Here is a 19,333-nt window from a genome sequence, read left to right as displayed (position 1 = left end):
TAAGATCCCCTCTCATCCTTCTAAATTCCAGTGTATACAAGCCTAGTCGCTCCAGTCTTTCAACATACGACAGTCCCGCTATTCCGGGAATTAACCTAGTAAACCTACGCTGCATGCCCTCAATAGCAAGAATATCCTTCCTCAAATTTGGAGATCAAAACTGCACACAGTACTCCAGGTGCGGTCTCACTAGGGCCCTGTACAACTGCAGAAGGACCTCTTTGCTCCTATACTCAACGCCTCTTGTTATGAAGGCCAACATTCCATTGGCTTTCATCACTGCCTGCTGTACCTGCATGAGGAGGTGAAGTTTGAGTTGCTCAGTGAGCAATGTGGGGCAAAGGGTGAGAGGAGGGCAGTGAGCTTGAGGGGTGAAGGTGAACGGCGAGGGTGAGGGGCAAGGTGGGGTGGTGAGGAGAGGGCTGGGTTGAGAGGTGAGGGTGAAGTGAGGGGGAAGGTAAGGAGTGAGTGATTGGGGTTAAGGGTCAGGGGTGAGGGCAAGAGGGGGGTTGGGGTGAGGAGTGAACTGTGGTGCAGGGGGGGTGTAAGGCAGAGGGGTGAGAGCTCGAAGCATGGGGAGGGGGGCTGGGGATAAGGGGGGGTGAGAGGCGAGGTTGAGGGGGTGGGCGAGGTGCGTAGTGAGGAGTTAGCGATGAGGGTGTGCAATGCAGGAGAGAAATTACTCGGCAATTGGACGGTCACTGATATGAGGGAGGACATGAGCTGGGATCACATCTTACCCCCCAACCCCTCAACCTCACCCTTTACCTCCACTCCTCATCCCTCACCCCCTCCACCACACCTCTCACCTCTCACCCTCACGACATCCATCCAATTATAAATTAAATAGCCCTCCCACAGGAAATAGTAAAAGTGTGATTCTGGGAAAGCAAGAGCTTTCAAAGCAAGACATCACCTCAGAGAGAATCACAGAGTGATACAGTGTGTAAACAGGCCCTTCAGCCCAACTAGCCCGCACCGACCAACATGTCCCAGCTACACTAGTCCCACCTGCCTGCGTTTGGCCCATATCCCTACAAACCCATCCTATCCATGTACCTGTCTAACTGCTTCTTAAACGTTGCGATAGTCCCTGCCTCAACTACCTCCTCTGGCAGCTCGTTCCATACACCCACCACCCTTTGTGTGAAAAAGTCACCGGACAGATTCCTATTAATTCTTTTCCCCTTCACCTTAAACAAATGCCCTCTGGTTCTCAATTCCCCTACTCTGGGCAAGAGATTCTGTGCATCTACCCGATCTATTCCTCTCATGATTTTAAAGACTCCAGGGTGATTCTGTAGGCTTCTTGCACAGACAAAGGTACAAACACCAATCCTCAGGCCAGCAATACTAAGTCTCTGAAGAGACACAAAAAGCTGGAGTAACTCAGCGGGACAGGCAGCACCTCTGGAGAGAAGGAATTGGTGATGTTTCGGGTCGGATACATTAGTGCATTGTGTTGGTGCCGAGGAGTGGACTGGCTGGGAAAGGATGAGTGAACATCTGAACATGAGTGAGTCTGAAGAAGGGTCTCGACCCGAAACGTCACCCGTTCCTTCTCTCCAGAGATGCTGCCTGTCCCGTTGAGTTACTCCAGCTTTTTGTGCCTACCTTCGGTTTAAACCAGCATCTGCAGTTCCTTCCTACACAATACTGACTCTCTGCTGGGAACCTGCGCAAGGAGAGGGCAAAGGTGAAGGGTCAGCAGTACACCAACATCTGACCCCCGCATCCTCCCGAACCGTACACTCACTAAACTCTGCCCTTGCTCCAGACTGGGTAGCACGCAACAAAAGCTTTTCATTGTACCTCAGTACACCTGACAACAAACTAAACAAAACTAGTCACCAGCTAGTCAGAACCAGCAGGCTGAGCACAGCAGCACTTGATAAAGAGTTTGTGGTTGAAGATAAAGTGAAGCATTCCTCTGTGTGTACATTGTGTGTGTGGGTGGGGGAAATCTTTCTTTTTTTTTTTAGGTCTCTTCCGCGGGGCCTTCCATCGCCCGGCGCGGCTCGGCCGCGGGACTGAACAGCGCCCGGTGCGGCTCGGCCGCGGGGCCTTCCATCGCCCGGTGCGGCGCGGCCGCGGGACACCATTCTGCTTTAGTTAAACATTTTGTTCAAGATGGCCGCGCCGTTGTGTTTGGCTGCCTGCCACTGTGTTTCTTTTTTTTTTCCTAATCAGATGTGTAGCACTTTGGTCAACGTGGGTTGTTTTTAAATGTGCTATACAAATAAAATTGACTTGACTTGACTATCCATGTTCCCCAGAGATGCTGCCTGACCTGCTGAGTTACTCCAGCACTTTGTGTCCTTTTGTTTTGTAAACCAGCATCTGCAGTTTTCACACCTTACCCTTCCATATCTCTGTGCTACATTTCTTATCTCTGTATCTCCCTCTCCCCGACTCTCAGTCTGAAGAAGGGTCTCGACCCAAAACGTCACCCATTCCTTCTCTCCAGAGATGCTGCCTGTCCCGCTGAGTTACTCCAGCATTGTGTCTACCTGCAGTTCCTTGCGTCTCCTTAGAAATTTTACTTGATTTTTAACAGTTCAGAGAGGCATTTTCAGCAGCAAAACTAATTGGCAAATGTAAAGTATATATAAAAAGCAAACGCTGCGATTTCCAGTGGCACTTGGTGGCTTTATATAACAATTCCTTGCTTCTGTTGAAACAGCCACTGCCAGAGGTCTGACCAGCAGAGACTCCAGCATTTTTTGGAGTCCAGACCTCTTCTGGACTCTGCATGTATTGCTGGTTGTGCATAGTAGAGGCAGTCCATATCGATGAACTAATACTGCCAGTGCAATACTTTCTCCCATCTCTTATCTTGCTAGCAAAGACCATATGTCTTTCTTTATAGACCTTTTAGATGACTCACTGCACAAGGAAGCAAATAATCAAGTTCTTTCCAAGTTTCTGGTCAACTGTGAATGGATATACAGGATAGAAACATAGAAAATAGGTGCGGGAGTAGGCCATTCGACCCTTCGAGCCAGCACCAACATTCAATATGATCATGGCTGATCATCCAAAATCAGTACCCTGTTCCTGCTTTCTCCCCATATCCCTTGATTCTGTTAGCCCTAAGAGCCAAATCTAACTCGCTCTTGAAAACATCACGTCCACTCTCCCCCAGTCTCTACCTCTCCACGGACATCCCCTTTGGTTTCAACCTTGTCTACAACTTAACACGCTTTGATTTCCTCGGTGTACTGAAAATCCATAGCCTTGAAACAATAACTCTGTTTCCCTCTCCACCGTGGCTACCTTGCCTGGATAGGACAGGCTTGGAGGGATATGGGCCAAATGCGGGCAGGTTGGGCCAAAGGGTCTGTTTCCACATTATATTGCCCTCTATGATTCTTTAACCTGCTGGGTATGTTCAGAGTTTTCTGTTTTTATCCATTAGCACTCTGTTGATTTGTTCAGAGTAAATAATAATTTGACATACCCAAACAAGGAAAATATCCAAGCATAGCACATGTTAGATCGAGGCATAGAGTCATAGATTGATACAGTGTGGAAACAGGCCCTTCTGCCCAACACGCCCACACCGGCCAACAATGTCCCAGCTACCCTAGTCCCTCTTGCCTGCGCTTGGTCCATATCCCTCCAAACCTGTCCAATCCATGTACCTGTCTAACTGTTTCTTAAACGATGGGATTGTCCCAGTCTCCTCTGGCAACTTGTTCCATACACCCACCACCCTCTGTGTGAAAAAGTTACCCTTCGGATTCCTGTTAAATCTTTACCCCTTCACCTTGAATCTATGTCCTCTGGTCCGCGATTCCCCTACTCTGAGTAAAAGACTGTGCATCTACCCGATCTATTCCTCTCAAGATTTTGTACACCTCTATAAGATCCCCCCTCATCCTCCTACACTCCATGGAATAGAGACCCAACCTCCTCAACCTCTCTCTATAACTCACACCCTCTAGTCCTGGCAACATCCTTGTAAATCTTTTCTGAACCCTTTCAAGCTTGAAATGTTGTCTTGCTCGATTTTATAAAATAGCCAACCCTCTTACATTGAAGGCAACACAAGATATTTCAGTAAGTAAACATTAAAAGGGAAGAATGGACTAATGTTGGTGGCTGCATCACTGACAGAATGTTAGACCGTCTCTGACCGACACAGAACGTAGAGGGAGCAGCAGAGGCCAGCGTCCATGAACATTGCACCCAGGTAAACAGGTGGACTTGTTGAACCGCTCCCCCCTTGCCAACACCTCCGACAAATTAATATTCTTACCAGGGTCCAGATGCGTGTACGTCCCAACCACAAAATCCATCGTCGAGATGGCCAGCAAGGCCAACAATAGCAATTGAAACCGAATGATCCACTTGACTCCTGCTAGGTTAATTCCAAGCAATCCCAGGAGCACGGCAATGGAAATCCCTCGAACTGCCCAGATGTTACTCAGGTTCAGCAGATCAGCAATGGACTCGGCAAAGCCAGTGATGTACATGGCGCCTGCAACACACTGCAAGAGAGCGGCATTTTACCTCCAACCTCACAAACACTCCTCACATCTCCCTCCTCTTCATGTTCTCTCTGCCCTCAGAAATGCATTTCAGCTGGACATTGGGGCAGATGAAAGCAGATGATAGACAACAGACAATAGACATGGTGGCGCAGCGGTAGAGTTGCTGCCTTACAGCGAATGCAGCGCCGGAGACTCGGGTTCGATCCTGACTACGGGCGCCGTCTGTACGGAGTTTGTACGGTCTCCCCGTGACCTGCGTGGGTTTTCTCCGAGATCTTCGGTTTCCTCCCAAACTCCAAAGACGTACAGGTTTGTAGGTTAATTGACTGGGCAAATGTAAAAATTGTCCCTAGTGTGTGTAGGATAGTGTTAATGTGCGGGGATCGCTGGGCGGTGCGGACTCGGTGGGCCGAAGGACCTGTTTCCGCGCTGTATCTCTAAATCTAAAAAATCTAAATCTAAAAAATTAGTCTTCAAATTCCTTAAGGTGAACATTGCTCCATTAAATGAGGGTTAAATTAAATTAAAGGAGGGTAATAGTCCATTAAACGAGTTCAGGTAGGCTTGATTTGCTGAAATGACTTCAGGTGGACAATAATCCATCATATAAGTTCAGGTGGACATTGCTCCATTAAATGACTTCAGACGGGGATTAGAATGCGGATCTGATTGAGGGGAGGTGGCAGATAGGGCCAATCCAATCCAACCCCCTCATGTATTCACGCTCCACCTGCCTTATCACCAGGCAACCAAGCCGGCTTAGAGAAAGCAGACAACATGTTTAAGTTAGGAAGGAACTGCAGATACAAAGTTAGACACAAAATGCTGGAGTAACTCAGCGGGACAGGCAGCATCTCTGGAGAGAAGGAATGGGTGATGCTTCAGGTCGAGACCCTTTTTCAGACTGAGTCAGAGGAAAGGGAGTCTAGAGACATGGAAGGGCGAGGTGTGAAAGCGAAAGATCTAAGCAGATGCTAAGGAAATGTAGACTTTCACATGTTGTTTTCACACCTTTACCTACTGAAGCTCCCCCCCCCCCCCCCCCCACACACACAATCAGCCTGAAGGGTCCCGACCCAAAACGTCACTTTTCCATGTTCTCCAGAGATGCTGCCTGACCTGCAGAGTTACTCCTGCACTGTGTGTCTTTTTGTTTGCCTGGTGCTGTTGAAACTGAATGACTCACTGGTGCCTGTAGTTTACACTCTGGTAGGGACCAGCCTGTGGCCACGGATGGGCCGTGTACAGTGGAAAATCCTTGCTCCACATCGACACCTTGCTGCACCACCTACACGCTGGCACTTCCTCCTCCTCACCACTTAATGGTTAAACCTATCCCTCCCTTCCATTCCACCAAATGATCAAAACAGATCATTCACCAGGTTAATCCCCGGGATGGTGGGACTGTCATATGAGGAAAGATTAGAAAGACTGGGCTTGTATTCACTGGAATTTAGAAGGATGAGAGGGGATCTTATAGAGACGTATAAAATTATAGAAGGACTGGACAAGCTAGATGCAGGAAAAATGTTCCCAATGTTGGGGGAGTCCAGAACCAGGGGGCACGGTCTATTAATAAAGGGGAGGCCATTTAAAACTGAGGGGAGGGGAGGCGGGGGGCACCAAGAACAAAAGAGGACCCAGCGTGAGGGGGCTGCCGAGAACAAAGGGGGACCATTGGGAACGAATTTGTATTGGAATACTTTGTAATGTTGTCAGCACCCTATACCTGGCCACTCTTAGAAACATAGAAAATAGGTGCAGAAGTATGCCATGCAGTCCTTCGAGCCAGCACTGCATTCAACACGATAATCTAAATTCAGTACCCAGTTCCTGCTTTTCCCCCCATATCCCTTGACTCCTTTAGTCCTAAGAGCTAAATCTAACTCTCTCGTGAAATCATCCAGTTCTAGTGTATGCAAAACAAAGAATCTCACTGTGACACATGAATGGCACAAGAATGACACATGTGATGATAGAGAATCATTCATTCATTCATTCGTTCATTCAGAAAAGACACTTGGACAGGCACGTGGATAGGAAAGGGTTAGAGGGATACTGGCAAAATGCAGGCATGTGGGACTAGTGTAGATGGGGCATCTTGGTCGGCGTGGATAAGTTGGGCCGAAGGCCCTGTTTCTGCGCTGTGTGACTCTATGGGTTGGCTCCAGGCAGACTCAACGTTGAGCCCAGCAATCTGACCGAGTGCGTGAATTATAGTTTGCATGAAATCTCATAGAATGTCTGAAACGCTACAAAACCGAACATCACCAAGAACATCTACAAAGGTGAGAAAGGTACTAAGCACGAAGGTGATTCTCAGGAAGATCACCAACCTCAATGGGGGAGCCCCCTGCAACAAAATCTTGGTCTGAGGGAGAGGTTGTGAGGCATGTCTGAAGAAAGGAAAAGGACAAAAGATGCAGGGCGTGTGGAGCGTGGTACCTTGGCGGTGATAGCCACCGATGATGAAGGGGTTAAAATCTGGGCCTCCAAAATAACCATCTGCATGGTTCAGAATAAAAACATAATTGTGACCTCTCGCTTACCTGTCCAAGTACGTAGAAAAATCCGAAAGTTCCTCCGACTCGACCTCCCAGAACCGTGGAGAGCATCGAGTATATTCCACCGTTGCCAAGACTGCACCTCTCCAACACGCCGATTCCCGACAGAACCGTCACCAAAGCCACCACGATCACCAGGGTGACCAGGAACATCCCCAGCAGGACTCCGGTATTACCCTGAGATTGTTTAGTTTAGTTTAGTTTAGAGATACAATGCAGAAACGGGCCCTTGGGCCCACCTAGTCCGCACCGACCAGCGATCTCCTGCACACCAACACTATCCTACACACACTAGGGACAATTTACACTGTCTTAAAATGTTTTGCAGAACACACAAGTGAAAAGATAAAATTCCAGAAACATCAAAATTTCTACTTGTTTCAGCGAACAGCATAAAATATGGAAACTGTTATTACGGCACACAAAATGAATGTGGAAAGAAATTCTAAACTTTTAAAAGATGACATTGAGACTCAGATCGCTTAATGCTTCAAAATTAAAAGAAGCAAATCACATCCATCCATTTTTTGTAAAAAAAAAACCATGACAAGTTACTGCAGGGAAATAGGAGGCTGTCAAACATGTTTTTATTTATTGCTGTTCCCTCATCCATGCAAAAATCATTCATTTGCTTTTCCCAATATTTCTTCCTTCGACATGGAAAGGGAATGTTGTACAGACTGTGATGCTTTTTGAGAGGAGGTTAGTGCCCGCACAATACTCCTCCAACTGTATCCATTGTTTAAGGTGTGGACTCTTATACATCGGTGAGATCAAACGTAGACTGGGCGATCGTTTCGCTGAACATCTTCGCTCAGTCTGACTGGACCCAACTGATCTCCCGGTTGCCAAACATTTTAATTCTTCTTCCCATTCCCACACTGACCTGGGCCTCCTCCATTGTCAGAGTGAGGCCAAATGCAAATGGGACGAACAGCACCCTATATTTCGCTTGGGCAGCTTACACCCCAGCAGTATAAATATTTATTTCTCTAACTGCAAGTAACCCTTGCATCCCCTCTCACTCCATCCCTCCCCCACCCAAGTTGTACCAGCTTCAAAGTCGTGTTGTTGGGTCTCATTGTCTGTCTGACGTAGGCCACAACAAACAATGGCCTGTTTCCTTTATCATCATTACTTTTTTGAATATCTTTAATTCATTTGTTCTGCATATCTTTACATCACAGTCTATATCTCTCATATCCCTTTCCCCTGACTCTCAGTCTGAAGAAGGGTCTCGACCCGAAATATCGCCTCTTCCTTTTCTCCTGAGATGCTGTCTGACCCGCTGAGTTACTCCAGCATTTTGTGCCTTTCCCCCCACATTTAAAGTTCAGCACAGGTATAAAAGTTGTGGAAAATATTGGCTTACCACGAGCCATCCAGTCCGCAGAAAAAGAACCACTCCAAAGATGTTGATCATACAAGTGGTAAAGACTCCATCCCAGGTGCCAAATAACACTGGTTCCCAGACGAATATCTTCACTTTCCACCAGGGCTTCTCATGGGACTGGGAAACCTGAGAGATAATCCAGCAACATTCTCCGTTAGTCCCAGCATACCATCTTACATTTCCCTTGCATCTTCTTTGATCCGAAGCTTCTATGTTAATCCAATAACTTGGTACAAAAAGAAGATTCCATGAAGAACCAGGAACTTGAATGTGTGATGTTCTATGCTGTTGGAAGACAGCCTACAATCTAACTGTTTAAAATGTGCTCAATAACAATCCATCTCCTGAAACAGAAACTGAAATGTCTTCATATTATCTCAACAAGTATGAATCTACTCAACTGCAGGATGCAACCTATAATCTCCCGTTCATCAAATATGTAATGATATATATTTGTGGTTAATTATTGTGGATGCAAGTTTTGAAGTAGCCCATAATTGTGTACAAATAGGATTGCACACACGTCAGTTCTTAAAACAGAGAATTACCTTAATTCGTTCCAAAGTACTGATATATTTTCAACAACTGTGCTCACCATATACAACACAAGATTCTAGTTGCTCTAATCTGTTAACATGGTTAAACTGGAGGCACAAGGAACTGCAGATTGGAATTCCATGAGCCTCTCGAGCAAAACACAAAGTGCCGGAGGAACTCTGCGGGTCAGGCTGCATCTGTGGAGGGAATAGACAGCCGGAGTTTCAGGAGTGAAGGGTCCCAACCTGAAATGTTGCCTGTCCATTCCCTCCACAGATGCTGTCTGACCCGCTGAGTTCCTCCAGCACTCTGTGTGTTTTGGACATGGATAAAGCAACGCATATATTGATGGTATCTCTGCGATGGTCGCATTACATTTCCTTTTGTCTATCTTTTATCAAGCACGAATAACAGCTAAATTTAATAAATAATAATATATCCCATTTAATCTTTCACAAACATTTTACATTTCTATGAAAGCTTTCTTGCAAAAGCTACACACCATAACATAGTGAAATCTAAGAGAGTTATCAGAAACATTGTGTTGGTGCTGAGGGGTAGTCTGGCTGAGAAAGAATGAGTGAACATCTGACCATGAGTGAGTCTGCAGAAAGGTTCGACCCGAAACGTCTCACCCTTTCCTTCTCTCCAGAGATGCTGCCTGTCCCGCTGAGTTCCTCCAGCGTTTTGTGTCTATCTATCTGTGAGTGAACAAAGGATTTGCAGAGGGAGCGGTCCCTGCAGAAGACAGAAAGGGGTGGAGGTGAGAATATGTGACTGGTGGCGGGATCACATTGGAGACGGCAGGAATGTCAAAGGAAGGTGTGTTGGATGCAGAGGCTGGTGGGGTGAAAGGCGAGAACCAGGGAAACTCCACTTTGCCTTCCACAAGCCTCTGGAACTGAACTCAGTGTTCAGAAAGATCACAAGACATTAAGTGCAGAATTCTAACCTGGGCAGCTTCATGGAATAGTTCTTGTACATGGCGGGTGGGCGGAGATTCCTGGGCGCTACCCATCAGTAGTGTTGCTTTGTCTGATCCTCTTCGATCACACCTCACATCCCAGACATCTTCCATGAGCGGAAAGAGGCGTAGAGAGGAACATCAACACCCCAGTCTGATCCGCTTGTCTCCTCTCGTCTTCATAAGAGACCACTTCATTCTCTGCCCTGAAATAAAATAAAACACAAGTCTCTAGTTACTCAACTCAGTGAGGAATATCGCGTGGAAGTTTCTAACAGATGGTCATGGGAATTATCTGACAAAACATATCAGGTGCCTCAGGATGTGTTATACGACGGAGTGTAATATACAACAACATTGGCAAAATAGCAAGTGTTACTTGATAGAAAAGCAACTAAACTCACAAAAGATCAACGGGCAATTATTCTATTTTTAATTTATTTCTAAAAAATTAACATAAGTCACTCCAGAACAAAATCAGCGTACAACAATACGAGACGTGAACCAAGCCGAATGAGGATGGGTGATGTTTTGGGTCGAGAACTTTCTTCAGACTGAAGACCCGAAACGTCACCCATTCCTTCTCTCCAGAGATGCTGCCTGTCCCGCTGAGTTACTCCAGCATTTTGTGTCTATCTTCGGTGTAAGCCGGCATCAGCCGAGCCTTTTTCCATGGTAAGGAGTCCCGACCCCCCACTGATGACCCCTTCTCCCGTCTCCAATGGACCCCCTCCACTTTTACCCCCCAGTATGGCCTACTACCCTCACTAGACATCCCCCACAAGGATGGTCTCGAAGCCCTCCGTTTCTTCCTCGACCGTAGAACCAGCCAATCCCCATCGACCAACACTCTCCTCCACCTAGCAGAGCTGGTTCTTACCCTCAACAACTTCTCCTTTGACTCCTCCCACTTCCTCCAAACCAGAGGCGTAGCTATGGGCACTCGCATGGGCCCTAGCTACGCCTGCCTCTTTGTCGGGTACGTCGAACAATCCCTGTTCCAGACGTACACTGGCCCCATCCCCGAACTCTAACTCCGCTACATCGACGACTGCATTGGTGCTACCTCTTGCACCCATGCAGAACTCACTAACTTCATACACTTCACCTCCAATTTCCATCCTGCCCTTAAATATACCTGGACTATCTCTGACATCTCCCTCCCGTTTCTGGACCTCACCATCTCCATCACAGGAGAAAAACTAGTGACGGACATTTACAACAAGCCCACCGACTCGCACAGCTATCTGGACTACACTTCTTCCCACCCGGTCCCCTGCAAAAAGTCTATCCCCTACTCCCAATTCCTCCGTCTACGCCGCATCTGCGCCCGGGATGAGGTGTTTCAGACTAGGGCTTCCGAGATGTCCTCGTTCTTCAGAAAACGGGGCTTCCCCTCCTCCATTATAGATGAGGCTCTTACTAGGGTCTCTTCTACATCCCGCAGCTCCGCTCTTGCTCCCCCTCCCCCCACTCGCAACAAGGACAGGATCCCCCTCGTTCTCACCTTCCACCCCACCAGCCAGCAGACCCAACATATCATCCATCAACATTTCCGTCACCTACAACAGGACCCCACCACTGGCCATATCTTCCCATCCCCTCCCCTCTCTGCGTTCCGCAGAGACCGTTCCCTCCGCAACTCCCTGGTCCACTCGTCCCTTCCTACCCAAACCACCCTAACCCCGGGCACTTTCCCTTGCAACCGCACGAGATGCAACACCTGTCCCTTTACCTCCCCCCTCAACTCCATCAAAGGACCCAAACAGTCTTTCCAGGTGAGACAGAGGTTCACCTGCACCTCCTCCAACCTCATCTATTGCATCCGCTGCTCTAGATGTCAACTTATTTATATCGGCGAAACCAAGCGCAGGCTCGGCGATCGCTTCGCTGAACACCTACGCTCGGTCTGCATTAACGCAACTGATCTCCCGGTGGCCCAGCACTTTAACTCCCACTCCCATTCCCAGTCTGACCTCTCTGTCATGGGCCTCCTCCAGTGCCATAGTGAGGCCCCCCGGAAATTGGAGGAGCAGCACCTCATATTTCGCCTGGGCAGTTTGCGGCCCGGTGGTATGAACGTAGACTTCTCCAACTTCAGATAGCTCCTCTGTCCCTCCCTTCCCCTCCTCCTTCCCAGATCTCCCTCTATCTTCCTGTCTCCACCTATATCCTTCCTTTGTCCCACCCCCGACATCAGTCTGAAGAAGGGTCTCGACCCGAAACGTCACCCATTCCTTCTCTCCCGAGATGCTGCCTGACCTGCTGAGTTACTCCAGCATTTTGTGAATAAATCGATTTGTACCAGCATCTGCAGTTATTTTCTTATACTATCAGCAGTTTCTTCCTACACAGAGGAATATTAAATTACTGGTTTAATTCTTTTCATAATTTGAAACAAAAGACAGTAGACAATAGGCAATAGGTGTGGGAGTAGGCCATTCAGCCCTTCGAGCCAGCACTGCCATTCACCGTGATCATGGCTGAACAGTTATCTCTATTCTCGGTAACTTTCAAACATCTCATTCGATCACCAGACAAAGGTCCCATTCCTTCTCTCCCGAGATGCTGCCTGACCTGCTGAGTTACTCCAGCATTTTGTGAATAAATACCAGACAAAGGTTAATGCTTCAATAAAATAACCTTAAATTCTGTTGTTTTAGAAACACTTCCATCAGGTTTAGGTTTAGGTTTATTATTGTCAGGCGTAACGAGGTACAGTGAAAAGCTTAGTTTTGCATGCTATCCAATCAGATAATGCTGTACATAAATACAATCAAATTAAACTCAAGTACAATAGGTAGAGTGAAGGGGAAGATACAATCTAAACAGAAAGATACAACAAATATCCAACAAAGTAATCAACACACTGGATAATAAAAATCTTATCCTAAATGTCATCGATACTCAGATTTACCCAGCATGGGTTGCAAACTTAATTACATAGATTGTTTGGAACTGGTACACAGAATAGGAAAGCACAGGAATGTGCCCACATGATGCCAACTTAATGTGCTAAACATGATGCCAACTTAAACTGATCACATCTGCCTGTGCACAAAGTCAAGTGATAGGAACAAATTAGGCCATTCGGCCCATCAAGCCCACTCCACCATTCACTCGTGGCTGATCGATCTCTCCCTCCCAACCCCATTCTCCTGCCTTCTCCACATAACCCCTGGCACCAGTACTAATCAAATACATGACCCATATCCCTCTATCGCTGTTCTTACTCTTTGTTTAGTTTAATGCACTTAATAATTTATAAATATTTTAGCTGGCTTTTGTTAAAAAAAAACAACTTTTCAATAATCTGGAAGCATTTTAATTTGCTTTCTTTGCCTTTAATGGTTTTCTGGATCCCTGGAGCGGTGCATCATCGCTGGGGTGTGTCGGTCACGGGAGGCACTTTGTGAGTGTGGGAGCCTTCAGGGTCAGTGCTTCCCCTGGGCTGCCAGAGACCAGCCCTTCCCAGACGGATATCAGTCCCTCTAGACCAGGACCAGGCTCGGACAGAGCAGAGCCAGACCCTGCTTGACCACTGCTAACCTCATGCGTAGCGAGGAATTGAAGATGTGTAGGAAAAAAAACTGCAGATGCTGGTATAAATCGAAGGCAGGCACAAAATGCTGGAGCAACTCAGCGGGCCTGACAGCATCTCATGAGAGGTAGACACAAAATGCTGGAGTAACTCAGCGGGCCAGGCAGCATCTCAGGAGAGGTAGGCACAAAATGCTGGAGTAACTCAGCGGACCAGGCAGCATCTCCCAAGATGCTGCCTGGCCCGCTGAGTTACTCCAGCATTTTGTGTCTACCTAAGAAACTGCAGATGCTGGTTTACATTGAAGATAAGCACAAAATGCTGGAGTAACTCAACGGGACAGGCAGCATCTCTGGATAGAAAAAATGGGTGACGTTTTGGGTCGAGACCCTTCTTCAGACTATTGTCAGGGAGGAGGGAGACTAGAGATATGGAAGGGTAAGGTGTGAAAACAACAGATCAAAGCAGACGCTGATCAAGGAAATGTCGAATGATTCATTGTTGGCTGAGGGGAAGATGACAAAGAGGCATACAATCAACAAAATTAATCAGGACAGTGAAACTAGTCAGAGGACTGGGATGGGGGGGGGGGGGCAGAGAGAGAGAGAGGGTAAGCAAGGTTTACTTGAAGTTAGAGAAATAAATATTCATACCAGTTGTAAGCTGCCCAAGCAAAATATGAGGTGCTGTTCCTCCAATTTATGTTTGGCTTCACTCTGACAGTGGAGTCCCAGGACAGTAAGGTCAGTATGGGAATGGGAGGGGGGGGTTAAAGTGTTTAGCAACCGGGAGATCAGGTAGGTCTAGGCGGACTGAGCGGAGGTGTTCAGTGAAATGACCGCCGAGTCTGCGCTTGGTCTCGCTGATATATAGGAGTCCACACCTAGAACAGTGGATCCAGTAGATGAGGTTGGAGGAGGAGCAATGTGAACCTCTGCCTCACCTGAAAGGACTGTCAGGGTCCTTGGACAGAGTTGAGGGAGGAGCTATCGGGACAGGTGTTGCACCTCCAGCGGTTGCAGGGGAAAGTACCTGTCTCTGTATCTTGACGTATAATCACCATCACTGGTTGTCACATACGTTAGGAGAGTCATGTGCCAAGTCACAATTAAATATTAAAGTGGGCCTTAAAGGCCAACGTCTTAATATCGATTGTTTCCAACTTGGTCTTGAAGGTCTTAACGTCGGGCACAGTGCGAATGTCATGGTGGAGATCATTCCATTCACGAATTGTCTTGGAGTACAGTGAATACCTATAACAGTCTTTACTTGTTGGGATGATGTTGTATTTGTAAAGCCCCGGTTGCCCAGTCTTTGGTTGTCTGGATGAATTTGCAGATTGAAGATGACTCTTGATGTCGCTTGGAATAAACCCGTGCGTTCTTTTATCGATGGTCGTCAGGCGTAATTTGGTCCTACGGTCTTGAAGAGTTTCCCACTCTAGATCAGCAAGGATTTTAGTACCTGGGGAGGGGGTTGTTTTGGTGGGTAGGGATGAGCTAAACAGAAAGTTGCAGAGGGAACGGTCTCTGCGGAAGGCAGAAAGGGGTAGATAGGGAAGACGTGGCTAGTGGTCGGATCGTGTTGGAGGTGGCGGAAATGTCAGTGGATTATGTACAATGGCTGATGGGGTGAAAGGTGAGAACTAGGGGGACTCTGTCCCTGTTGCGACTGCGGGGAGGGGGAGCATGGACGGAGCTGCGGTGTACCAAGGAGACACTTGTGAGGGCCTCGTCTATGATGGAAAAGGGGAAACCTTTTTCCCCTAAAGAATGAGGACATCTCAGATGTCCTGGTATGGAACATCTCATCTTGGGCACAGATGCGGCGTAGACAGAGGAATTGGGAGTAGGGGATATAGTCTTTGCAGGAAGCAGGGTGGGAAGAAATGTAGCCTAGATAGCTATGAAAGGCATTGGGTTTATAATACATGTTGTTATCCTCGTGTTCGACACCAGACAGCCAGAGACCAAGCCCCTCCCAGTCTGGGCCTGGACCAGGCACGGACAGGCCAGGCAAGACCGAGATCAGCCACTGCTATCCTAACGTTGGACATCTACTATTCTATGCCTGCCTTGACAATAGGTGCAGGAGGAGGCCATTCAGCCCTTTGAGCCAGTACCGCCATTCAATGTGATCATGGCTGATCATTCTCAATCAGCACCCCGTTCCTGCCTTCTCCCCATACCCCCTGACTCCGCTATCCTTAAGAGCTCTATCTAGCTCTCTCTTGAATGCATTCAGAGAATTGGCCTCCACTGCTTTCTGAGGCAGAGAATTCCACAGATTCACAACTCCCTGACTGAAAAAGTTTTCCCCATCTCAGTTCTAAATGGCCTACCCCTTATTCTTAAACTGTGGCCCCTTGTTCTGGACTCCCCCAACATTGGGAACATGTTTCCTGCCTCTAACGTGTCCAACCCCTTAATAATCTTATACGTTTCGATAAGATCTCCTCTCATCCTTCTAAATTCCTGTGTATACAAGCCTAGTCGCTCCAGTCTTTCAACATATGACGTTGCATCAAAGGTGGGGACTCGTCCACTTACACATGTCCGACCACACTTTCCTTTTGATTAAAGGAAACGGTACATTGTGTTAAACTGTGATATAAATTATATCACATCGCTATTTCTCAGCGCCGCACCATGAGAGTTCGCAGCCTGTGGGCCTTGGTTACCCAGCCAAAGAAACGTTATGATAGAGAAGTAGGGACCAGGAACTGCAGATGCTGGTTCATACAAAAAGACACAAAATGCTGGAGTAACTCAGTGGGTCAGGCAGCATCTCTGGAGAACATGGATAAGTGATGTTTCACAGAGTGCTGGAGTAACTCAGTGGGTCAGGCAGCATCTCTGGATAGCTCTGGATAACATGGATAGGTGACGTTTCTGGTTGGTACGAGTCTTCACATGTTCTCCATAGATGCTGACTGACCTGCTGAGTTACTCCAGCACCTTGTGACATTTTGTGCACTGACCATAATCCACAGTACTAATCATAATCCACAATTTGGGCATCAGCCTGAGGGGTAATGAAGAACAGAAAGGGATTAACTCTAACAAGATCACCAAATTACCATTTCCAACTCGTTCCACCAGGCTGTTTTTCTCTCTCTGTTGATTGTATAATTTTTCCATGTATTTCTGCTTTGAGCTTGAAAGCTTTCTTAAAATAGAACTGCACAGAACTGGCTTTGAAACCTGATGTTCACAACTAAAACCTGTCACATTGAACATTGAACTCCAATTGCTACTTCCATGTTCATCCATTGTCTGTCCACCTGCTTTAATCATCACAGAAATATCTGATTGCTCAACGCACAACTAGTACCCCAGGCACGTCAGACATTACTGAATTGTCATTAAGTATTAACTATCACTGTGCACTATAAACCTGCAAAACTTGTTTTCTCCCACCACTACCAAAGATACTCAAGGAGCAAGATGGACCACTCTGTTGAAATCGCCTAGATTGAAGTGTAGTACGCAAAGGAGCGTAATGTCCGCCATTTTAGTAGGCAAACCCCGCCTCTCGTAGTGTAATCAGTGTTTTGGGGGAACAGTATGTGTGATGATACCATTAAAATGCAGAATATATCTCATCTATCAATTCACAGATTTTGGTTTAAAAAAAAAAAATGTTACTGCAAGTTTCTGCTTACTAAAATGGCGCCATGACATACTGCGGTTTTTAGGGTCGAGTGGTCTATCTTGCTCTGCTCTATTATCTTTGACCACTACCTCTCTCAGTTGATCTTTATTCTGTATAGTGTTTAATTTCCTTTGCGATAGAAGATTTTATCCAATTTGGTTACAGCCAGTAGCATTAATTCCATCATCTAAACTGTGTCGGCCGTGGGTATAGGTCACAGGATGGACACAAATTGTCGTAGATGACAACAAACCACAATATTCCAAACCCCAACTACTCCGATTTTACTCATCACCAGTGGTCACTTTAACTCTGTTCGATCCCAGTTACTGATCTCTTCGCCTCATTTACACCACCCAAACTCCCCATTTTAAACATCGTCAAATGTTCCACCTGGCCTTCTCTTCACAGAACATCACCATTTCTTCAGTCTTTGTTACCAATTGATCTGCATCTCAACCTCCATCAACCACTCCATCAACCTCCTCTTTCAGGAGGCGAAGTGTTAGAAACATTAAAGATGCAACAGCAAGGAACTTGGAGAAATCAGGGTGATCATAAGTGTCAAACGTGGGCAGGTGGGATTAGTATAGAATGGGCATGTTGGTCGGCATGGGCAAGTTGGGCCGAAGGGCGTGCTATATGACTTATGATCACCCTGATTTCTCCAAGTTCCCTGCCACATCCCTTTGACCCTTTCCTATCCATGTACCTGTCCAGATTTCTTTTAAATGTTTTGATAGTACCTGCCTCAACTACCTCCTCCAGCAGATCGTTCCATACACCCACCACCTTATGTTCAGGACAGAGATAATTGCGGACAGAACAAGCATATCAAACCTATCAGGAGAGGAACAAACACGCAGGGTATTTGAAACAGTAGAAAGCAAGGAAATGCAGACACTGGTTTACCAAGGAAAGACACAACGTGTTTGGAGGAGCTCAGCGGGTCAGGCAGCATCACTGGAGAATGTGGATAGGTGGATGTCTTTGGTCGGGACCCATCTCCGGACAGTCTTCGGAAAGAAACAATGCCAGTCACACGGACAGTGAGCTCGAAGGTCAAGGAACAGAGTGTACCACTGCATTCAGTTTCACTTGTTTTCAAGCGACTTAATAATTGGTTTGTGCTAATAACCTAAGTGCATGGGATCAGGCCGCCGGCCTGAAGCAATTTTCAGAGAAAACTCTGTGGCTGACGCATCGGCTCAGAACTATGTTGGTAGAGGTGCCCACTGCACAGTCCCCAACGTTCTGCTCACTAAGGAACGTGTTGTTACACTGTGTGATCCAAGGGTGGTCACGGTGGCGCAGCGGTAGAGTTGCTGCCTTACGACGCTTGCAGCGCCGCAGACCCGGGTTTGATCACGACTATGGGCGCCGTTTGTACGGAGTTTGTACGTTCTCCCCGTGACCTGCGTGGATTTTCTCCGAGATCTTCGGTTTCCTCCCACACTCCAAAGACGTACAGGTATGTAGGTTAATTGGCTGGGTAAATGTTTAAAAAAAAAATTGTCCCTAGGATAGTGTTAATGTACGGGGATCACTGGGCGGCACGGACTTGGAGGGCCGAAAAGGCCTGTTTCCGGCTGTATATATATGATATGATATGATATTTGTAGGTTCATTGGCCTGGTATAAGTGTAACCTGTCCCCAGTGTGTGTAGGATAGCGTTAATGTGCGGGGATCGTTAGTCGGTGCGGACTTGGTGGGCCAAAGGGCCTGTTTACCCACAGTATCTCTAAACTAAACTAAACTAGGTGTGAGGTGGGAGGGAGCTACCAGTTATACACCGAGCCCTGAATATTGTGCGGCAGTGCAACAGAATCACCGTGAGAGCTGGTGTTCAGCCAATCCTCTTACCATTGAGCAAGGAAACACCCTCAACAGTTGACTCCCAATATTCCGTGCCAACCTTCAGAAGGTGGACCGGAGCCAAACCACAGGATGGGAATGAACTCAAACTCAATGGATCGGATTAAAACTCTGACTTCCTACCTTGTCCATTTATGATTGGCAATGAACGATTAAACAAAACAGGAGGTAGCTTCAATCATCTCTGAATTCAATGGTCAAGTGTCCACAAGCCTCCAGAACAGAGGACTCCTAAGGCTCCTACTTCCACCACCTCCAGTGAAAGAAATGCTCAACAACTGGCCAACAACTTATTTTGAGCTTAATAT

General features: G+C 47.0%; 1 protein-coding gene across 3 annotated transcripts in view; it reads right to left on the bottom strand.

Annotated features, from left to right (window-relative positions):
- Positions 1-19,333, bottom strand: part of slc12a8 (solute carrier family 12 member 8) — a 73,237-nt gene that overhangs the window by 44,957 nt on the left and 8,947 nt on the right. For all 3 annotated transcript variants that reach the window (XR_013547588.1, XM_078404580.1, XM_078404581.1), the window contains exons 2-5: positions 9,943-10,160; positions 8,433-8,579; positions 7,046-7,237; positions 4,262-4,493 (exon numbers count right to left, since the gene is read on the bottom strand). Coding sequence is in view for 2 of the 3 variants with exons in the window: in XM_078404580.1 (XP_078260706.1) it covers positions 4,262-4,493; positions 7,046-7,237; positions 8,433-8,579; positions 9,943-10,068 (697 nt within the window). In the remaining variant the exon portion in view is untranslated. The remainder of the gene's footprint in view (positions 1-4,261; positions 4,494-7,045; positions 7,238-8,432; positions 8,580-9,942; positions 10,161-19,333) is intronic.

This window comes from Rhinoraja longicauda, chromosome 8 (genome assembly GCF_053455715.1).
Source record: "Rhinoraja longicauda isolate Sanriku21f chromosome 8, sRhiLon1.1, whole genome shotgun sequence".
Classification (NCBI taxonomy): Eukaryota; Metazoa; Chordata; class Chondrichthyes; order Rajiformes; family Arhynchobatidae; genus Rhinoraja; species Rhinoraja longicauda.
Note: the sequence above shows the minus strand (reverse complement) of the source record. Positions and strands in the feature narration are given on the sequence as shown.